This window comes from Pempheris klunzingeri, chromosome 19, assembly GCF_042242105.1.
Source record: "Pempheris klunzingeri isolate RE-2024b chromosome 19, fPemKlu1.hap1, whole genome shotgun sequence".
NCBI classification, from domain to species: domain Eukaryota; kingdom Metazoa; phylum Chordata; class Actinopteri; order Acropomatiformes; family Pempheridae; genus Pempheris; species Pempheris klunzingeri.
In genome coordinates this window covers 15,175,559-15,195,127 of record NC_092030.1, presented here as the reverse complement: position 1 = coordinate 15,195,127, position 19,569 = coordinate 15,175,559, and the positions used below count along the sequence as shown (strand labels likewise).

General features: G+C 41.4%; 1 protein-coding gene across 5 annotated transcripts in view; it reads right to left on the bottom strand.

Moving 5' to 3' along the window:
* The window catches only part of nedd4l (NEDD4 like E3 ubiquitin protein ligase), a 40,047-nt gene that overhangs the window by 8,469 nt on the left and 12,009 nt on the right, over positions 1–19,569 (bottom strand). For 2 of the 5 annotated variants that reach the window (XM_070849965.1, XM_070849966.1), the window contains exons 6-18: positions 15,184–15,219; positions 14,428–14,478; positions 12,734–12,795; positions 12,271–12,373; positions 11,154–11,308; positions 10,466–10,601; positions 10,166–10,354; positions 9,898–9,975; positions 7,502–7,561; positions 6,150–6,287; positions 4,931–5,134; positions 1,939–2,136; positions 1,146–1,223 (exon numbers count right to left, since the gene is read on the bottom strand). In XM_070849965.1, the coding sequence (XP_070706066.1) occupies positions 1,146–1,223; positions 1,939–2,136; positions 4,931–5,134; positions 6,150–6,287; positions 7,502–7,561; positions 9,898–9,975; positions 10,166–10,354; positions 10,466–10,601; positions 11,154–11,308; positions 12,271–12,373; positions 12,734–12,795; positions 14,428–14,478; positions 15,184–15,219 (1,488 nt within the window). Of the gene's footprint in view, positions 1–1,145; positions 1,224–1,938; positions 2,137–4,930; positions 5,135–6,149; positions 6,288–7,501; positions 7,562–9,897; positions 9,976–10,165; positions 10,355–10,465; positions 10,602–11,153; positions 11,309–12,270; positions 12,374–12,733; positions 12,796–14,427; positions 14,479–15,183; positions 15,220–16,508; positions 16,526–19,569 lie in introns of those variants that run through there. The other 3 variants (XM_070849967.1, XM_070849970.1, XM_070849971.1) reach the window with 2 other exon arrangements.

The window sequence follows — 19,569 nt, the reverse complement described above, 5'->3', positions numbered from 1 at the left end:
TCTTGCCTCATTCCTCTTTCCCATCTCGTCTATCTGTGCCCCAGACACTGATACAGGAACGCAGACGTGGAGCAGTCTGAGGGATCCCAGGAGAATATTGGAGAGCTCCAAATGTTAAATCGTTGACAGAGGGGTGGTGGTGGTGCAGGGAAGGCGCGCAGAGAGAGGAAGTGGTGTAAAATACTGATGAAAAGGAAGGGAGAGGTACAGTCCATTCATGCCGGTCATGAGAAAGAGGAAGGATTGAGTGAGAGAGAGACAGAGAGACAGACAGGCAGAGACAGAGAGAGAGACAGAGAGAGGAAAAAAAAAAAAATGAAAGCGCAAGGCTGTCTGCAGGCATTTGACCAGATCGGATCGGACCAGACAGGTAGGCAGGCAGAGGGAGGGAGGCACCAACCAACCTCCTCTGGTAGGTTCTGCCAAACAGACATGGCCAGGTGTAGAAGAAGTAGTATACATTAGATCCACCAGAACGGAGAGAAAAGAGAAAGAGAAAGAAGGAGAGAGAGAGAACACACACACATGCACACACCACACAAGCCTGTGAGATGTACAAACCAATGAAGCTCTGATTATTCAACAGCTACCTACGGTATCATTTGGCCCACTTGTTGAGAGTTTGTCTTTGTCAAACAGATAATAGAGCAGGTGACAGACAGTCTTCACCTCCTAATTAGGGATTATCACAGCCCCCACACTCCGCTTTCTCATCCTTGCCAGTAACATTCTCCCTCTTTTCTAGCAGGACTAAAAAGGAAATGTCTAATACAGTCTGTTCACATGATCATGTCTCATCTTTAACTGCAAAAGCCACATCAGCATAGTTCAAATTTAAACACGGACCAGTGAGTTAAGCTTTTTAAGAGAACCTATAGACAAAAACCACAACAAAAAGGCACTGATGGTGGAACAAGCTGAATAAATACCTTTTCTCACTCAAAGTTTAGCTTAGGAAACTGGTTACATAGTTGTGGTGATCTCAATAGATTGATTTAGCACACATAATAAAGTGCATCTTGGTGATGGCACTTGTGAATGAGTAAAGAAAGCTAAGCATTTATTGGGATCAATGATGTTGTTGTTAATGTGCTTTGTGGGCAAAAGATTAAATATGCAGTCGGTCTAATTGTGACTGTACTTACAGGAAGAGGACCAAGGTCGCCTGGCTCCATTGAGTTCTTATTCCTCATATGGACTGGATATTTCAACCTGGGATCCTCCTGGTTGTCAAAAGAGAGAGGAAGGGAGGGAAGGAAGATGCATATGAATTATTCCAAATCAGATTGAAGAGAAAAAAAAAGCGTGAGCGTGAAATTGACTTTACACCACCAGATGTCACTAAAAGATCCCAGAAGATCAACATTAACCACTGCCCTAGATTCTTACTGTCTGAAGCCTCAAACTGTCAAAGCAGCCAGAACCAAAAAGTATAAACTGCTTCATCAATTTTAAAGCTTCATTTACTAAAACTATATTTTAGGGTCTCAATACGTTTCCTAGAAAGAAAAACTATGTAAACTGGAATTAATTATTTATTAAGGAAGGAGGAATTAAGGAAAATAAAACCAAAGATGTATGTTGTTTGTGCCGAGTTTCTCCCTAGCTGTTGATTTTGAGAGGGATTTCCCTGTTAAACCCGAGTAAATACTAGTTCATTACTCACTGATTTTTGGAAATTTTACACATCTTCAGAAATTCTTTATTGTACGTTTGTCGATAGCGTGGACCTGCTGTACCGTGAGGTTGTGCAAGCAATTCACTGGAATTGAAAAGTGTATCTTATTTTCCCTGTAATATATTAGCACCAAATAGGTAACATAGTTGTTACCTGGAAACGTTCGGAGAAAGTAGGAAATGACAGACTAATTCTGGCCTCTTCTAATATTCTATATATGTTTTAGCCTAAAGTACAATTTAGTCACTCTGTTAGCTCACCCAGGTGGTGACTCTGCTGTTGTGGTCAATGAAGAAAGGCCGTCCATTGGGGGCTATCCTCATCTCCCACCCTGGGGGTAGGAAGCTCTGCTGCGTCTTGTGCTGTGACTTGGGGGAGCTGTAGGGAGACGGCTGTGGAGACTGCGGGTTGGAGAACGTGTCCTTTACAGCCCTTCGCACCTGGATGTTGTTGGCTCCCTGGAACCAAAATCGAAAAATAAACAAATGAGGCGTAATATCACTTCTCTTCGACTAAAAGGTAGTAACTGAATATGGATGACTGCCAGCATGAAACAAATCATCACTGATCCCTCGAAATGAGCGATAACAAGGACGGAAACCAGTCTTCCAAGAGTTGCCTTGGTATTCTGCTAGAAAACTGAATAAGATTAGAAGATATCTAGGGAAACCCATCAACACCGTCACCACAATATCATTCTGAGAAAGCCAGGGTTAAATTCTACAAACAGGGATGGAGTTAATCAGCTTCCATGCTGGGTACCTTGTCGTCCTGTCAAATTGTCACTCAAAATGTCAACAGTAAATGCATGAATGTTTGATAAGTTCTTCAGACTTCAGATTTTACTGATTCCCTCTGAGGTGCAACTGTACAACAAGGAGACCTTTGTCAAAGCTATAAGAAAACCGCTATTCACGAAACCTATTTCTGGCATCTTAAAAGCTACACTTAAACAGACCAAAGTTGCTCCAGCGAATGAGTGTGCCCACACCACTTACTCTTTCAGCAGCAATTATCACTGACTGATTTGATTTTGACAAGCTTAAAGACTGCATTAATTAATCCACAGACCTCCCACCTCATTTGAAATTTGTAATTACAACATTGTGCTCTGAGTGTTTCACTTCCTTTCACTTCTACAACGTCTTGTTAACACACAGACACACCTTAATTAAACCTCCTTAAGGCCTGTTCCCTTGGTAGTTGCAAAGGATCTTCACCACAGTGTAAAGTCATTAAATGAAGTAGGAGGTCAAAAAGAGACCACTGTTTTTACCTGTCTATATCTATACACTGTGATAATCTTAATTAGCCAACTTGTGTGGTGTGGCGTATTTATACCCATGCATTATAATCTAAAGTTTTAAATCAATTTAAAAGTTTAAATGCATTTTGCAGTAATGATGAGAAATGTGCACAGACGATGCATAAACTAACTCAAATGTTTAACAAATTTTCTAAAATGTGACTATCAGCTGCTTTAAGCTGCAATGGCAAGAGCATTTCCAAACACATAACAAACACAACACACACACACACCCAGCATACAGTCTGATAGATGACAAAGTTTCAGAACTTGATTGTAATTATCCATATTATTTGTAGATTGTCACAGCTTCCAAAAGCTTGCCTGCTCAAGTCAAAACTTACTTAAAAGATTACCTTTGGGCTCATGTGGCTAACATATTAACCACCTTCACTGTCTGATTATTAAACCCTGTAACCAATGAGTAGGAAAACTGGCTTCATGAAAAACACAGTGTTCTACACTGTGGTGAATACAGCCAGGACAAGGGTAATGATAACATGCTTTGGAATGATTACGAATTACTCTGTGATGCTACACTATGATAGTACTAGTCATTCACATTTAGATTATTTAAGATCTGTGATTATGATATTTAGTCAAACAATGCAAATATTTTATCTGTCTGCTTCAAGGGCTGAGTCACAAATATACAACATACAGTGGGAGCTTCACAGTAAAAGCTCTCCACTGATGCCTGCTTCCCCCATGGCTTACTTTCATTTAGATATCTGTCGGCTAGAAGGACATTACAGTAGAACAGCTGCAGGTATACAACTTATACTACATGAGGTGTTAGAGTTAGCCCTGAATGCTAAGAAAAGTTAGTGTGAACATATTTTTACATTTTCTGGGTTTTTTTTGTGTTGATACATCAGACGAAGGCACAGCAGCAACTAATGTCTACTCTCTGATATCCAGATCTTTGCAAATGTTGACTGTGGAAGCTCATATATGAATAGATGCAGGACATTGTGTAGCACTTATAAAGATAAAGAGGGATGAAATATGCAGTGGTTGTGTCTTACATGGGCAGTGAGTATTAGACATTTTTAAAAAAAACAAAACAAAAAACTTCTCAACTCAATGTTGTTTTAAGGCAGTCACAAAGGATGCAAAGTTGTGTAAGTTAATCTTCAAATGCTTCCCTAAACATCAACCCACACAATTTTTAAATCGATTTAGTGGTTGCCTTTGAATTACTTAAATGGCCTCTGGATTTAATGAGATTTCCAGCATCAATATCATTGATCCAGGTTTGCTTAAGCAAATTAAACCGTCATTTGGGGCCTGTTATCAATTCAAATCATGTATTCACTCAGCAAAAACTTAATATACAATCTTACATTTACCAAACCAGCTTCATTCAGATACTGTAAATGCTGCACTGTGCTGCAGACTCAAATGCTGACTGTGCCAAGAGTGCATATTGGTCAGAACAAAGTCATATTTATGAATAACATAGCCAGTAAAGTAAAGCTCAGACCATTTCATGTGACTAATCATTGGTTAACATAGAGCAGTTTTCATTGGCTCATTTGGTAGTGAAGATGGAAAAAAAGAGCAGTATGAAGAGAGAAAACCATCCTCCATGGACAGATAAAAAGAAGAAAAGAAAAGAGAACCAATAAATAATGAGATTAGCATTCCATTAAGGGGCGGCAAGCATCAAAAGAGAGAAATGCTGCATCAAGGCAGAGTTAACCTGAAAGAAGAAGAGATCATTTTAGGATGGTGCAAAGGAAATTGAGGATCGGCTGATGAGGATCAGCAATGGCTCATCTTCTAAAGGATGGAAAGGGTGATACAATGAAGAATCGTATGACAAGAAAGCGTGGAAGGGTAAAGATCGAAGAGGAAACAAAAATAAGTAGTCCTTGGGGAGTGAAAGGAGGAAAAGAATGTGGGTATGGTGGAGCGGGGCGGTATAGGTGGCTAATTCTCACCTCCAAGGGGGTGGAAAGGGTGACAGTAGGGGAGCTGAGGCTACGAGGTCGTCGGACTTGGGGCTCATGGAGGTGGTTGTTGGAGGCATTGGAAGAGGAGGAGGGGGTGGATGCGGGTGCCAGGGCCGAGGCTCCTCCTGGTGCTGCTGCTGCTGCTGCTGCTGCTGCCGCTGCTGCTGAGGTGCTGGCTCCGTCTTCAGTCAGCTGTCAGTAAGAATAGCACTTTTGAAGTTAAGTGGGGTTGGAATAAGGCAAGCAGTGAAAACATCGTTCTCATCATAAGCCATGCTGTCCGACATGTTTGTCTGCCAACGGAGATGTCTGGATGCAAGCTTTTCTCTCAAGGAAACAAGTTCCTAAAATGTCAAAAAGCATGGGTCATATAGGCCCAAGAAGACAATCATTTGTGTCGCTTGAAATATAATTATCAGTGATTAAGATTATGCATCCGACTAGAAGACAGGGGAAATGAAAGTTAGTGTTACTGGTAACCCTAACCCAAGTGGCTGGTACAATGGGTAACCCCACATTTACAATGGGCCACAATTAAGTACCAAAGACAAAGCAATGCTATGAAATCGTTATGTAAATCGTTTGGCAGTGTCCTCTCCTTCCAAGTAATAACAAAAACAGGTGAGAATCAGAGAATGAAGACACTATGTGATGAAAGACAACAGATGAACAGATAAATTCAACCAACAGTGTTCTGATAGAAGCAGAAATGAAAGGGTGGATTTCAAAGAGGACAGACATAAGCATTAAGCATACACCCAGATGTAGCACCACCCATGTAGCAGTCTGTCCCTGAGCTCAGGCTATGTGGAGCGGCCTCATTTGCAGACAAAAGACGAGGGAGGACACGTGGAAAAACAGGGTACAAATGAGAAAAGGGAGGGAAAAGTGGTGGTTGCAGTTCCATGCCAGGGGTTTGGAAAGGCATGACCAATACAGAGTTGCACTTCATCCAGAGTATCAAACAAAATGCTAGACAAGAGAAGAAAGACATACAATAAAGTTGCAGAGAATAGGAAACTGGAGAGAAAGACAGACAAAGAGACATTGAGGTTGCAAAGCTGTGTCTCTTTCCATCATTCTTTATGGCTACAGAGGAGAAACACATGGGGAATAGAGGAAGAGGTCCGACACACAGGCCTAGGAGGGGCCATGGTAAGGTCCAGTCCCATGCATAGTGTCCAGCCAGCCTTCAGACCTGCTGTACCTGCACAATTGGCCTAGTCCAGGTAGTGGTGCGGTTGTTATGGTTGACGTAATAAGTTCTTCCTTTGCCGTCCTTCCTCTCCTCCCATCCAGGGGGCAGGCCAGGGGTGGTCAAGGTGTAAGCGGTTGCCGTGGGAGACTGGCCAAGTGTGGAGAGAGAGCACAGCAAAGACAACTAATCAGTAGGCTGATATGCGTAGGGGCATGTGTGGGGAATCTTTTCATATTTTTAAATGATTCTGCAGGGAAAGAGAGTCAAGACAAAAATCACTGTTAGAATAGATAGAAACTGATGTTTTCAATAAAGTGAAGTTATTCAAGAGTTATTCAAAAATACCACGCTTTTTTCCCTTCAACATCAAGAACAACAAAAGTTTTTAAGTCCTGTTTCAGGTGCACAGGACAGTGACAGAAACAATTTAGGAACAACGTGACAAAAGAAGATTTCCAACTGATGGAAAAGTCAGTGACTGTGTGTGACATCAGCCTTCACACACATCAAACAGTGAAACAGAGCAGTTCTAAAATAAACACCACATGTGGATTATTACTACTTTGCTGAGTGAACTATTAACCATTTGGAGAATACAGACAACTGGAATAGTCAACCAAACTGCGGTGATATTTTAGATATGACTGCGCAAAGATAACACCCCTCGAAGATGTAGTAGTCTATAGCTGTTTTGTCAATGTGTTTATTTTATCGACATTTACTGTGAGTAAATATTAAAAAAGGATTGTTTGATACACAATACTAAAAGGACTCGGATCAGGATCAGGGCCAAAGAGACTTAATTAGGAGATTCCTATTGGATGCATTTTATAATGCTGCTTTACGGCTTGTTATCAATGGCTTAACAGATTACTTATTATTGACCACCAGGTTGCAAAATCACAAGACAACACTTGTATACAAACACACTGTATACCAAATACAACAAAACTTTGGGACAACTGCTGATCTACATAAATACATCAGCACATCATAACATGACCCATAAGAGAACTAAATAAAGAGGGAATCATTTGGTTGGGGATGGCTTCATAGGCTGATTGTTTTAAAGAACAAATTTTAATGAATCTTGAAACACAAACATCTTCTGTCCATTTCAGACCATTTGCTGTACCATTATTTATGCATTATGTGTAACGGAAACGAGTCATATTATATGAAAAGGTTTGTAAATAGAGGATAATTCCTGTTGGAGTAATGACTAGTCCTTTCAACACAATTGTGGGTTTTTATTAACAAGGGATTCACTAAACTAATCAGGGGACATATAGAGTTTTCTGGTGGTAATTAAGAGGTGTACAACTGATGGGATTCAAACTGTATATAGACTGAGATATTACCATGGGCTCCTCACCACCTGAGACTGTTTGAGCTCTTGTTCTTCTGGTCTGGGAACCCTGCTGGTGGTAAACAACAGGGGAAGATGATCTTTAGTTCACAATACGTTATGTTTTCATTGCTACGGTGGAAGTAGTGGTAAAGGAGAGTGTTTGGGCAGTAGTGAAGGTTGAGTGAGGAAAAACTTGAGTGAGTGGACAAAGGGGGGAATTAATTCTCAAAGAAGGTGAGGAGTGACAGAATAGGAGGAGATTGTTGCAATTATGGGCCACGGTGAGAAAGTGTGTTGGCTGTGAATTTTAAAAAAAGAGTGGACACCCACTGAAGCATGTGAATCATGAGGGTGACAGGTAGCAGGAGGATAATTAATTTGGAAAGTCCCTGCAGTTGTGATTGGTTGACGTGATTATATAACATGTAGGTTAAGAAAATTTATAGCAGTGTGCCGTGAGTATCTTTTGAGTAAAGTAAATCAGCTTTAAAATTAAGACAGACAAGGAAACAAAATCAAGACAGTCTGGGCCACAGAAGATATCAGGCTTGCATTTCCTTGTAGTTCAGCATCTTTAATCTCAACCACTCACACCAGTCAGAGGAAACAGTTCTGTATCCTGAAAATTGTTAGGAGCAGTGCAAGTGAATTACCGAAAGTTCAAAGGCAGTTCACAAAAAAAGTATGAATCTCAGACATAAATTGTAAGAAAAACGATCAAGTGCAGATAAAAAAAAATAAAAATAGAAATTGTAGTTTCATCCAAGCAATCCAAAAGACAAATGAGATGACAATATCAGTGCTGTTCAGCTGGCAGTAGTCACTATCAACCCTAAAACAGTAAACAGCCTTATAAATAGAGTCAAGAATTACAGCACCTGTTATTTCTTAATGTCTGAATCATAAAATAAAGCAAAAATACATGTGGCAATACATTGCCAGATCTGTATTTGGCCATTTTCAAATTAGAGCCAATGCACAGCCTACTATTGTCAGATATGTGTGGTGATATTCTATATTTTTTATTATTACAGAGAAATCCAAAGACCAAAACCGACAATGAATTGATTGCATTTGCAAGTATAGTCTGTGTAGCAAAAGCCAGGTTACTATTAAAAACACATCAGCGATCCACACTGTTGTACTAGCTGACCTGTTCCTTCAATATGAAAACAGCCACTGTAATTCATTTTGAATCAGTCATACACCATCCTGCTTCTTTAAATACTCACCAGAGCACCAAATGTATATTAATCTGCGGCTGAAAATTGTCCCAAACAAATACCCTGTTTCCTCCTGTTTGAGTAATGTTTGCTAAAAATCTACAGCGCCCCATTGTTTTAGGAAATTAATAAGCCCTTTAAAAAATGAAACCAAATATTTCTGATACATTTTCGTCTGAATGTCAGAGGAGTGTAAAACATTGTTGGTTGTGGTCTTTTTATGAGGTTTGATGACAATACGTAACATAAAATAATACCAGTTTTATCCTCTAAGATTAACTTCTGCTTACAAGTGAAGGCTTCCTTTATCCAAGAGGCAATCTCATGTGCATTGGTTAGTACGAACAGCAGCCATTCACCTACATACACAGTTCATATCATTAGGAATTGCATCACTGTATCATCAAAACTGATCATACACATGCTGATTATATTTTCCCTCTGATGGCCTCTTAAAGAGCCACCATTGTCCAGTCCTTAGAGATGTGTCATTCAAGGGAAAGGCTGACATAAGCAACAACCACTTTTCCCTGCCTTGACAAAGCCAAGCTCACTGCTGTGACTCAGCAATGTGGCAAACATCTGACTCACATCTTGTGACAGTTTTGTTAAGCTGACTCTCCACTGATGCTATGACTCAGGACTCTCAGGGGAATGTCTGATCTGATGCGGTGCGGTCCTTAATCTTACTTGCCAAATGGTTTCTACTGGAATGGTCATTCTGCTGGCACACAGCTGTAAATCCAACACTTCTACAATACATTAAACAGAGCTGCAAGTGAATCACAAAGAGCAGAGAGTAGTAGTGGGAGAGGAGGGGGAGGAAGAAAAGTGGTAATCCAAAAGAGGCAAAAAGAAAGGAACAAACGGTAAAATCGAAGAAGCATAGAGAGCAGGAAGGAAAGGTGAGGAGGAAGCAACGCCTGCCTAGTGTGAACAAGTGGAAATATCAGAGCAAAGAAGGTGATTTGATGGTGATTTGATGTGTTGTGCACCCAAAGTACTGAGACATGCAGGACAGATCGGAGGCAAATAGAACAACAATGCCTGCCTGCTTAAGGCATTCACAGAACAAAGAAAAGGATGTTCACTGTGCTAGAAGCAATATAACAAAGAAAAAGGAGGAGGAAAGGAAGAAAGAGTACAATTTGGGGGAAAATGTAGGGGGATCAGAAACATGTACCATAAGAGGAGGAGCCTGGGCCTGATCACTGACGCCATCCGTCATACTTGAGGATCGGAGTCTGTTTGACAGCTGGCTCTGTTAAAAAAAAAAAGTAGTCGGGAAAAGAGGAAGGAAAACCTTTATTGCTAGCACTGCCTGTTACTCTAATGTCTGACAAAAAAAGCTGCCTTGAAATAAATGTGATTGCTTACATTTATACCATTAGGTCATTTAAATATGCAGTGCTTTGGGTTTACTACTGAAAACTGCAGTGTTGAAGTCTCACCAGAGCAGAGCTGGTCCCTGGCACTTCGCCATTGGTATCGGGAGTGAGTGAGAGCCTCAGACTTAAATCTTCAGAGAACTCCTGGGTGACAGGTGTCGGCGGGTGCTGTGGTGTCAAGACGGAAGAGGGGCCAGGCAGGGACTGGGCCATGCTGTCGTTAGGATCCTCTTCCGTGATGAGCTCCCAGGACTGCAGGAGCAACAAGGAGACACAACCACGAAACAATAACATTTTATGACTGGAGACAGCTGTGGCTCAGTATGCATGTGCTGTATGCATGAGTGTACTATGCTCTCTCACATTGTCCAGCTCCCTGGGCTCCAGGTGCTCGTTCTCTAGGTCCTCACTGATGTGGCGTCTCGAACGGAAAACACGGTGTGCTTCCTGATGGATCTGCCGCTGTTGATTGTCACTCTCAGTCTCTGAAATCACATCCCTGAAGGAGAACAAGGGATTTCTTACAACAGAAGGTGATAGTAAGTCAGAGAATTAATGCTAATATTAGATTAATCCAGGATAACTGCTATATGAAAATGCCAAAAGGCTATTGATATGTTTCATAGTATTACAGTTAAATTCTTGACAAGGATTAGGAAATGACTGAAAACTATTATTGGTAAAATAGCCGATTTAGCAAATTTCAGTCTATTGCTTGTCCTAATTTGTACAGGCTCATTAAGAGCAAAGAGGCTATTGTTGTGTCTAATGGGAATAGAACATTTCTTATTCAGTCTCCTTTCAAGAATTAAATGAGAAGATCAAGACCTGCTAAACTCACTAATTAGTGTCATATGTTGTTTGTTTAATCTGTAAAAAGTGTATGAAGGATATATTGTGATTTTAGTGTGAGTTAGGTCCAGTACTATTTCTTGGCCTGGGTTTGTCACCAGCAGTGTGCAAAATGTAAAATGGGTTAAGAAAATGAAAAAAAATAAATATTCTGAAACAAAAAAACACAAATAAGGTCATCACATTGGTCATCACATACACATTGGAGGGCCGTTTCCACTGTGTGGAGCGGTTGTTGTGGTTGACATAGTAGGTGCGTCCCAGGTTGTCCACCTTCTCTTCCCAGCCTGGGGGCAGTGGCGGCAGCAGCTGTTGGGGTCGCTGGGAGCCTGAGTCCGCAGATTCATCCCATCCCTGAAAGAGAAAGTTCAGATTTTTTGACACAAGGTAGTATGAGTAACTCAGTGGTAGCTCAGGCCAAAGATCCCATGGTCACAGATATCCCAGTGAGCAGACAGCTTTCAGACACGCACGAACTTCAGCAAACTGCACGATTTAAGAGGGGATTAAAGCATGGAAATACATTAAAGATGTTGGATTCACCTGTGGCTGGTTCGGAGTGCTGTTTTGTGGTTTAAAACGTTTTTGTTAACATTTACTGGTGTTTATTTTTGGCAGACAAGCTGCCAGCTGGGTGAGATATGTCCAACCATGGGATCTGAGCTAATGTGAATCAATACGTACAAGCATTGATACATTTGAACTCTCTTTTGAGATAGGGTGGCAGAGAAATAACCATGAAAAAACTAAGCTGGCATAAAATGTTTCATTTTAAAGTTCAGTGTACAGAGGTAAAGAAAAAGGAGTGTAAATGAGGGATTTTTCACAGTGAATGGAGGTTAACTGAGTGGCACTGAAGTCTTCATACTTTGGCTGCTAAATGTCACCTTATCTGTGAAGCTTTTCACTGTCTGAAATTTACACACATAAAATAAAAGAGGAGAGGCTCCTATTTCTTCAAATAACAGACAGTATTTTAAATGGTTTTTCCATACCCTGACCTGGAAAACACTTTCGACAGATTCTGGCAGCAAGATGCTGGCCGAATTCTTAAAGAAAAGAATAAAAAGAAGATCCTTTCCATCCATTTTTTTCTCCTCTCACTCTCAGCAAAAACACATTTCTATTGGTCCAAAATGAGAAACTCACTTTCATCTTTACGCTTAAAACTGTGCTTTCTTTGTGTGGGAGGAAGGAATGAAAGAAGAATCCGGTTTGGCTTCAGGTTATTAAGAAGAAGATGGTGAAAAAAGATGTCTTTGGTAATGCTAAGTCAGCAGTTAAAACAAATTCACCAACAGTAGCCAAGGCCTTACCTCAGCCTCCTCCCTCATCTCTCCAGACTCCTCCTCGTGGCCTCCTTGTTTGGGCAGATACGCCATCTTAAGACGCAGGTAACCCTTCACCCTGGACTTGTGACTAGAAAGATAACACCAGTAAAAATGGACCCACCTTAAAACAGCACATCAAAACCAGGTGGCCTGTGCCCTCAGAACCCCTCGTAGGCTAAGGCTTAGACATGCAGGGGAGTTTCCAAACTGCCTATTAGCACCAGATGATCTTTCACCTTCAGTGTTCAACTGACCGTCACATGAATTTCCTGCTATCTGGAGACACGAGACCAGTCTGCATAGTGCTATAAACCCTGATTAAATTCACTGTGAGTTTAATATGTCACTGTCTATTCCACTTGCTAATGGGGGCAAACTAGACACAATTTAACCAACAAAAGTTACTGTTTACTTGTCATTACTTTTGTCACATCTGGTAGAAACTTACCTTCTGGGCCGTAAGAGGAAGTCTTTAAATGTGTAGGGACGCTCCATAGCTGGATCCTCTGTCTGCAAAATCAGAGGTGGCGTTTGTTGATAATAATTAATTGAACACATAAGCAAATACACGTTAGACAGTAACAAAACATCAGAGTCATGAGTTTGCAGCACGAGTGTAACCCTCTGTAAAGACATCCCAGGACCATTATGCAATAGTGAGCTTCTCCTGTTACATACCTAACTCCAGAAAGGACTTTTGTAATCCACAGCACTGCTCTCTGACTGGGCCAAACCAGTCCACTGTGGCCGCTCACCACAGACTGTTTTGTAATTTACCACTGAATCAGACTGTCAGTTTCCATATAAAAAGTGCAATCTTGAATGCAAGTTTTGTAATGGAAAAAATGTGATGTGATGAAGCTGTTGGGATCTAAGTGTCTTTTTAACATCTTAGACATTAAGAATTGATCAAGTTTTGTGAATAATGCATCCAACTAAAAAGCAACGTGTACCCTCTCTATCCAACATGTAGACTAAAGCAACGTGTCCATTATGTTATGTGTTACTCATGAAAAACAGAGCTAAATACATGAGCAGGCCCAAGGTTTCATGCTGTATGATGCATGAAACTGTTTTTAAGTAACTCGAGCTTCCACAATGCAAACGTAGCTACCTGATTGCCTCAGATGAGTCAGCAAGGCTGACGTGACTAATGAATGAAAAGTAAAAAAGGAGTACCTCAGAAAAGCTAGAATAGAAAGAAAAGTGATGACTGAAGTAATGTCCAGTCACTATGAGTAAGACTGCAATTCCTCCAATATGTAGTCATGCGTATAAGTGATGAATCAAATCAAAACATATATAAAAACGCAGATCACACCATCTATATAAGCACTGAAGTAGCTTATTCATGCTCAGCGAATTTGTTTAATGGCTAAAATAAGACTTTCAGCATTGGCTACATCAGGACATCAGGACTAAGCATTCTCTATCACATTCATTGGCTTAATCTCTCAACATGACTCAGCTTTGGCTTTTAACTGCAGCTAATTTCCTGGACCTATGGGAGCCAGATAGGACATTAATAATTAACTCCAACACCTTTTACTGATATGCTTTTAAGGTTCACAACTAAGTAAGAACCTCAGAGAGCCACAACCACAACTGACAGCACAGCTCTCAACTCAGTTGAGGATGTGTATTTGTTTGAGTTTCAGGTCCTGTTCACTTACATGAAACCTAAACTGTAACAACCGCCAAGCAACAGACACTGGTTTTGCATGTTATTGTTATCTTCCAGCAGTCCAGTTTCCAAGCGAGTGCATGTTAGTGTGTGAATTTGAAAGTGTAGCTTTTTCCATTGGTTCTAAGGGTAGACCGCCCTCAGGACAGTCACTCCTGTTTACATTCAGCCCGCTTCCCATTTCTCACAAGGAGTGTGCTATTTGATCACAACAACACGCTACTTGTGTGGCTTGCACTTTCTCACACTCAAGACACAGACACACATACACACACACACACACTGAGAGTCTGACCTTTACAGAGGTTAATCAGGCAGAGCAAAAATTGAAGATAAGAAACAGCTGAGTATTCAAAACAGTGTTATAACAGTCAGGCTGGCCACACACACACAATAAATATAATGAAGTGAAGAGTAAATACAAAATATAAATATAATGAGAGTGAAGAATAACTCACCGGCAAATGACTGAGGGGAACATCAACTTGTCCCAGGAAATCATCTCTGGTCTAGGAAAGAAAACAAGGAGGTCACCTTCAGCAGCTTAATTTTAGAAGTAGCAGCTTTTTGAGTGTGTCGGGGGAATACCGAGTCACCAGCAGGGGAAGAGAGGGGAAAACCACAATGTTGAATTGAGGTGAAATACCTAATGCACCAGAAGGTCCAGCAGTATTTTGTGTATATTTGTCACAAAGCAAAAGAGTCAAAGATTGTAACTTTATGGAACAGCCTCATCCAGAAATAAACCCGTTTTTCTGAAAATCACAGATTTTTACAGAACAGACAAGTGCTTTTGTCTTTGAGAAATTTCTTCCACATTACTGAAATGATCATATAGTATTTGCTATAGTTTGTAGTGGCTTATCAGGCAACGATGCTTTTATCTTCTCTCCCAAGCAGATTTCCACTGCTCAGGCAGAAGGCTCAGTCTAGGGTCTTATTTATGGACAGGCCTTTGGTATCATTTCATAGGAGAAGAACCCGTGAACCCAGCAAGGAAAAATAACATCCACTGCCACCAGAATGAAGCCAAGTCAGCCAGACAGAGGGAGAGATGGATAGAGGTGACCAGGGGCAGAACCAGGGAAGGTTTGTGTCTCAGCCCGTAGATTTGTCCGTCCTTTGTCATAATTAATGGAGACTGAGAGGAAAAGGGGTAGATTGACGGATAATTGAGCTGCACAGCAGCAGACCCCATTGGGAGCAGTGATTACCTGTGTGAGATGGAAAAGGCCATTCTTGGAAGTAGCCTGTGTGTGGGACACAACTGATTTAGACAACAGGCATTAACTAACAATGATGCTTGTTTGTAGACACAGGTTTGACAGGAAAGGCTGAGTTGAAACAATGCATTATAGTGTTGTTGCCATAGTGTCAAAAATTTTAACCAACTGTTGTCAGTTGAAGGCTACCTCTCAATTAAGGAATTTAGCACTGGTTTATTCTGATTATCAGAAGGAAAAAGTAAAAGCAGTACTGGGATGCGAGTATACTGGGCTCCTGCCATAGTTAACAAATCTGGAATTCAATGATGAAAGGTTACAAATTAGTCACATAAACACTCTGTTTACGTGCCTGTACATTAATAGCTCAGACACTTGTGAATAGATCTCTCTCTCTCTCTCTCCAACACACACACACACACACACACACACACACACACACACACACACACACACACACACACACACACACACACACACACACACACACACACACACACACACACACACACACACACACACACACACACACACACACACACACACACACACACACACAGTGTAAACTACAGCAGTATGTGCTTTCATTTTCCTAAACAAACTACAAAATTCATCTATTTATTGCTTGCATAACTCCTAAGCAACTAAAAACAGTGAATCGCAAGCTTCATTTGAACTAGGAGAGAACAATACAAAAGCAACCTGGACCAAAGCATGTGTGTGACAGTGTCATATTCCACTCTATTACATGTGTTGATCTGTAAGCTACAATGTGAATTTGTTTTTTTCTTTGCAACATTTACTGTAATTCTAAACGTTATTTATAAAGCACTTTCAGAACATGGTTACAAAGGAATCTCTAACCAGCCAAGACTTTTAGCATTGATGAGTCACTATGGGCATTTAATCATCACCATGCTTGAACCTATACAAACTAGTGGCAATGTCGGTTGAAATAGTCAGTGGTAATGGCAGTATCCCACAGGACCCACGTAGCCACAGTCATGTGTCCCATGACCCATGTGGGACACATGGGCTGTTTTTTCTGTCCGTAACAATAACAAGCATTTTAAGCTGTGGGTATGTGTATGCAGGGGGATATAATTGCAGAGTCATCAAAGGGTCACAGTTGAGCCTGCAGCTGCCTCCCAGGGCCAGGTTACACTCGGGGAGGGAGGGTGCCATTCACGACCACAAGTAGGAGGAGAGACAAAGAGCTAAAGAGGCATGAGGGAGATTATAAAGCTAGCTTGAATACAAGGAAAGCAGTAAAACACAAAACAGGTCAGTTCACCCAGATCGTACTAGATACTCACATACTTCTAGTTGGATGAAGATATATCCATCTCAGATTTCTGCCACAATAATACAATGGAGGGGAATGCAATTTCATTTGTGGAGCTCAGAGTACTAAAAAGAAAATGGAACAACATTCCTTTCCAGAAACTATATCATTCTTCAAGGCTGTGAGCATCACAAGTGAAATTTCATTCACCTGAACTGGACCTGAACCAATTAACTACAACTATCAGCATGCCTGGATACCACGAGTTATACCACAAGCTATTAGGGAGGGAAAAACAGCTTACAATAAAAGCAAACGAAGAATTGGCAATGCTAACTGTAGCTGTGCTGAATTGCCATGAAGCTACGCGAAGAAGTGGTTAACAGACAAACAGAGTTTGTGATATACAGAAACTTGGAACAAGTCCAGGCTGGCACTGAAGTGTGAAAAGGTTGTCTCACCTACTCAACAGGCTCCGTGCTGACACATCTGAATTACAATGCCATGCAACTGAGAGATCAGAGCTGACAGAGAAAAGCCCATCACAACAATAGCAATGTGAACCCCTCTCACATGCTCCTGGACTAAAATAAAAAGAGAGCCCTCCATCCATCCACAATCCCGTCTCAGGTAAATATAGCAAACCGAGCGGCTTGCAAGAGCTCTTTGTGAATGGCAACTGGGGGCATCGGGGCAGGGCTGTAACGAGGGCATGGCACGGTGGCATAGCTGTCTGCAGACTGGCGTGTGCACAAACACACACACACACACACACACCTAAATAAAAAACACACACTCATAGTATTCCAGGGATTTAAGAAGGGGCACTCCAACTCTAGGCTACCAGTTGGGGAAGACCTGTCATTATGGTCTAAATGAGGATTTCCTTGTTGCATGAGAACTGGTATGCCCTGAGGTAACACAACACCACGTGTCTTAAAAAAGAGAAAGGAGAAGGCATCTAAAATGCATTATAACTTAAGTGTTGTCAAAACTATGACTAAAATATATTCTAAATGTAGATTTAATGGAGAACAGCAAGCAACAGCAAGGCAATCACATCATAGGTCTAATCGAGCCTCAGGTCTCTGACCTCATGACTGACAAACCCGGGAATATTTTACCAATTCTTACACAGTCTTAACCTGATGCGTCAGGTGATTTGTTACACCAAACCATTTAGGAAGTCAGCCATAGAAACAATTATAAAGGTGCAGTCTAACAGATCTTTACAATTCTGATTCAGGGCACTTTTGTGTGTGGTCCTAAACTAGATAGTCTGTTCAGTCATATTGGAATTCATGCTACTGTTTCGTCAATCTAGATCTCTTAGGTGCCATGATCAACAATCTGTCTCTCTTTCTCCTCATACTCATTATCATCTGCCCACAAGTTTGCTTGCTTCCACTGCACGTCTTATTGAATTTCTTGATTGTCATTTGGGACATAACAACATCTTAGTTCTTAATCACTCATGGAGCAGCTGCAAGGATATGGATCCATACCAGCCTAGAGCCAAAGAAGACATGCCGCCTGACTGCTCTCAAAATCAACAACCCTGCTTGAAACAGACTAAAGATAGAAACAGCCAACTCTCAAAGAGCACTGGCTGCAGTTAAGGGTATTACTAAACTTAAGTGTCACATTTCTGTGAAACAGAAGGCAACAAGTGTATGGGGAGAAATTATCCATTCATCCATAAGCCTCTTCCTGTTTTCTTTTCATGACTGAATTGGCCGATGTGTGTAAAATTTCAAATGCCTGTGGTTGTGAAGTGAAACAAAGCCAGTGTGTGTGATTTAGCTCAGCAATCGTGTCTGTGGACTTTCCACTTCCCAGAATGTTACCACCCTCTTCCCGCACCAAACAAATCTCACCTCATCTGGACTCAGGAGTCAGTGAGTGAAATAAGTGAAATACTAGCAATTGCGCAAATTTGATGTGAAATAGTAATATGTGAAAGTTTGCATGATATAGGCAACATACATTTTGACCTGATTCTCATTTGTCATGGTCCTACTAAATGCCTCCCCCTCTTCTGGCTAAGCTACATACAAGCTATCATGTGTTGAGCTAATTACTTTTGTCATCAAAACCTTGGAAATGCCACTGTCAAATGTCATTATAATATTTAAAAAATCTTTTTCCATTTCATGCTTTTTCACCAAACCTTTTAGAGACAGGCTAACACTCCTCTAAAGCTTTCCAGTAATCTTTACCTTGGGATTATTCCTCGCCGAATCATTGCCAAAGCTAACATCCTGATCTCCACCTCCGCCTGGGGTAAAATATATCTTGAAATGAGGCTGCCTTCTGGAGGTATCACCACTGATTTTGAATGTACAGCCATTTCTCGCTTCCATTCTCTGTGTCTCTGTGTCCGTTTGGTTTTCCTCTATAGCCTGGCTATCTGGACCAGTTTTCTGGTGCTGATTCTCCAGCAACAGCCTCTGATGAGACGAACGTCTCTCCAGTCGAATTCTTGGGTAACGCACCATACGGCTACCTCTTGAACTAGCAAAGCCAACATCTGTGCATTCTTCCTGGGATGCAGCAGCCTGTTGCCTGCCTTGGCTCTGATCCTGGTTCTGATTTTGCTGGAGCTGAAACACTAGCCTCTGTGTTCCACCATCAGCAACAGAGCACTGGCCCAAGCTTGGCTGCTGGACAGACCAGCCAGTACCACCATAAGGGAGGATTCTGAAATGCTGTATGTCAGATCCGTCAAGAGAGTTCCTCTGGATACAAATACCACCAACACTGATACCAGGTTGGCCTCTGCTATGCACAGTGTGGCCATTTGAACCAATATTAAAGACCCTGCGTTTGGGCAGGTTTGGCTCTGCCAAAAAAACTTGTGAGTTTAAAGAATCTGGGCTGCAGTATGGAGGAGGCGGCTGTCGCGGAACATCGGTCTGGATCTGTGGTTCAGTATAGGCAGGCGCAGGTCCAGGGGGAGTGTAGCAGGGTGGTGGGACATCATCATGACCATGGGAATCTCCATTACTCGATCCATTAGAGCGCTGGAGGGAGATGTGCATGGAGGAGCTCTTGGTGGGCCGCGGTTCAGAGTAGGCTGTGAGCTGAGGTAT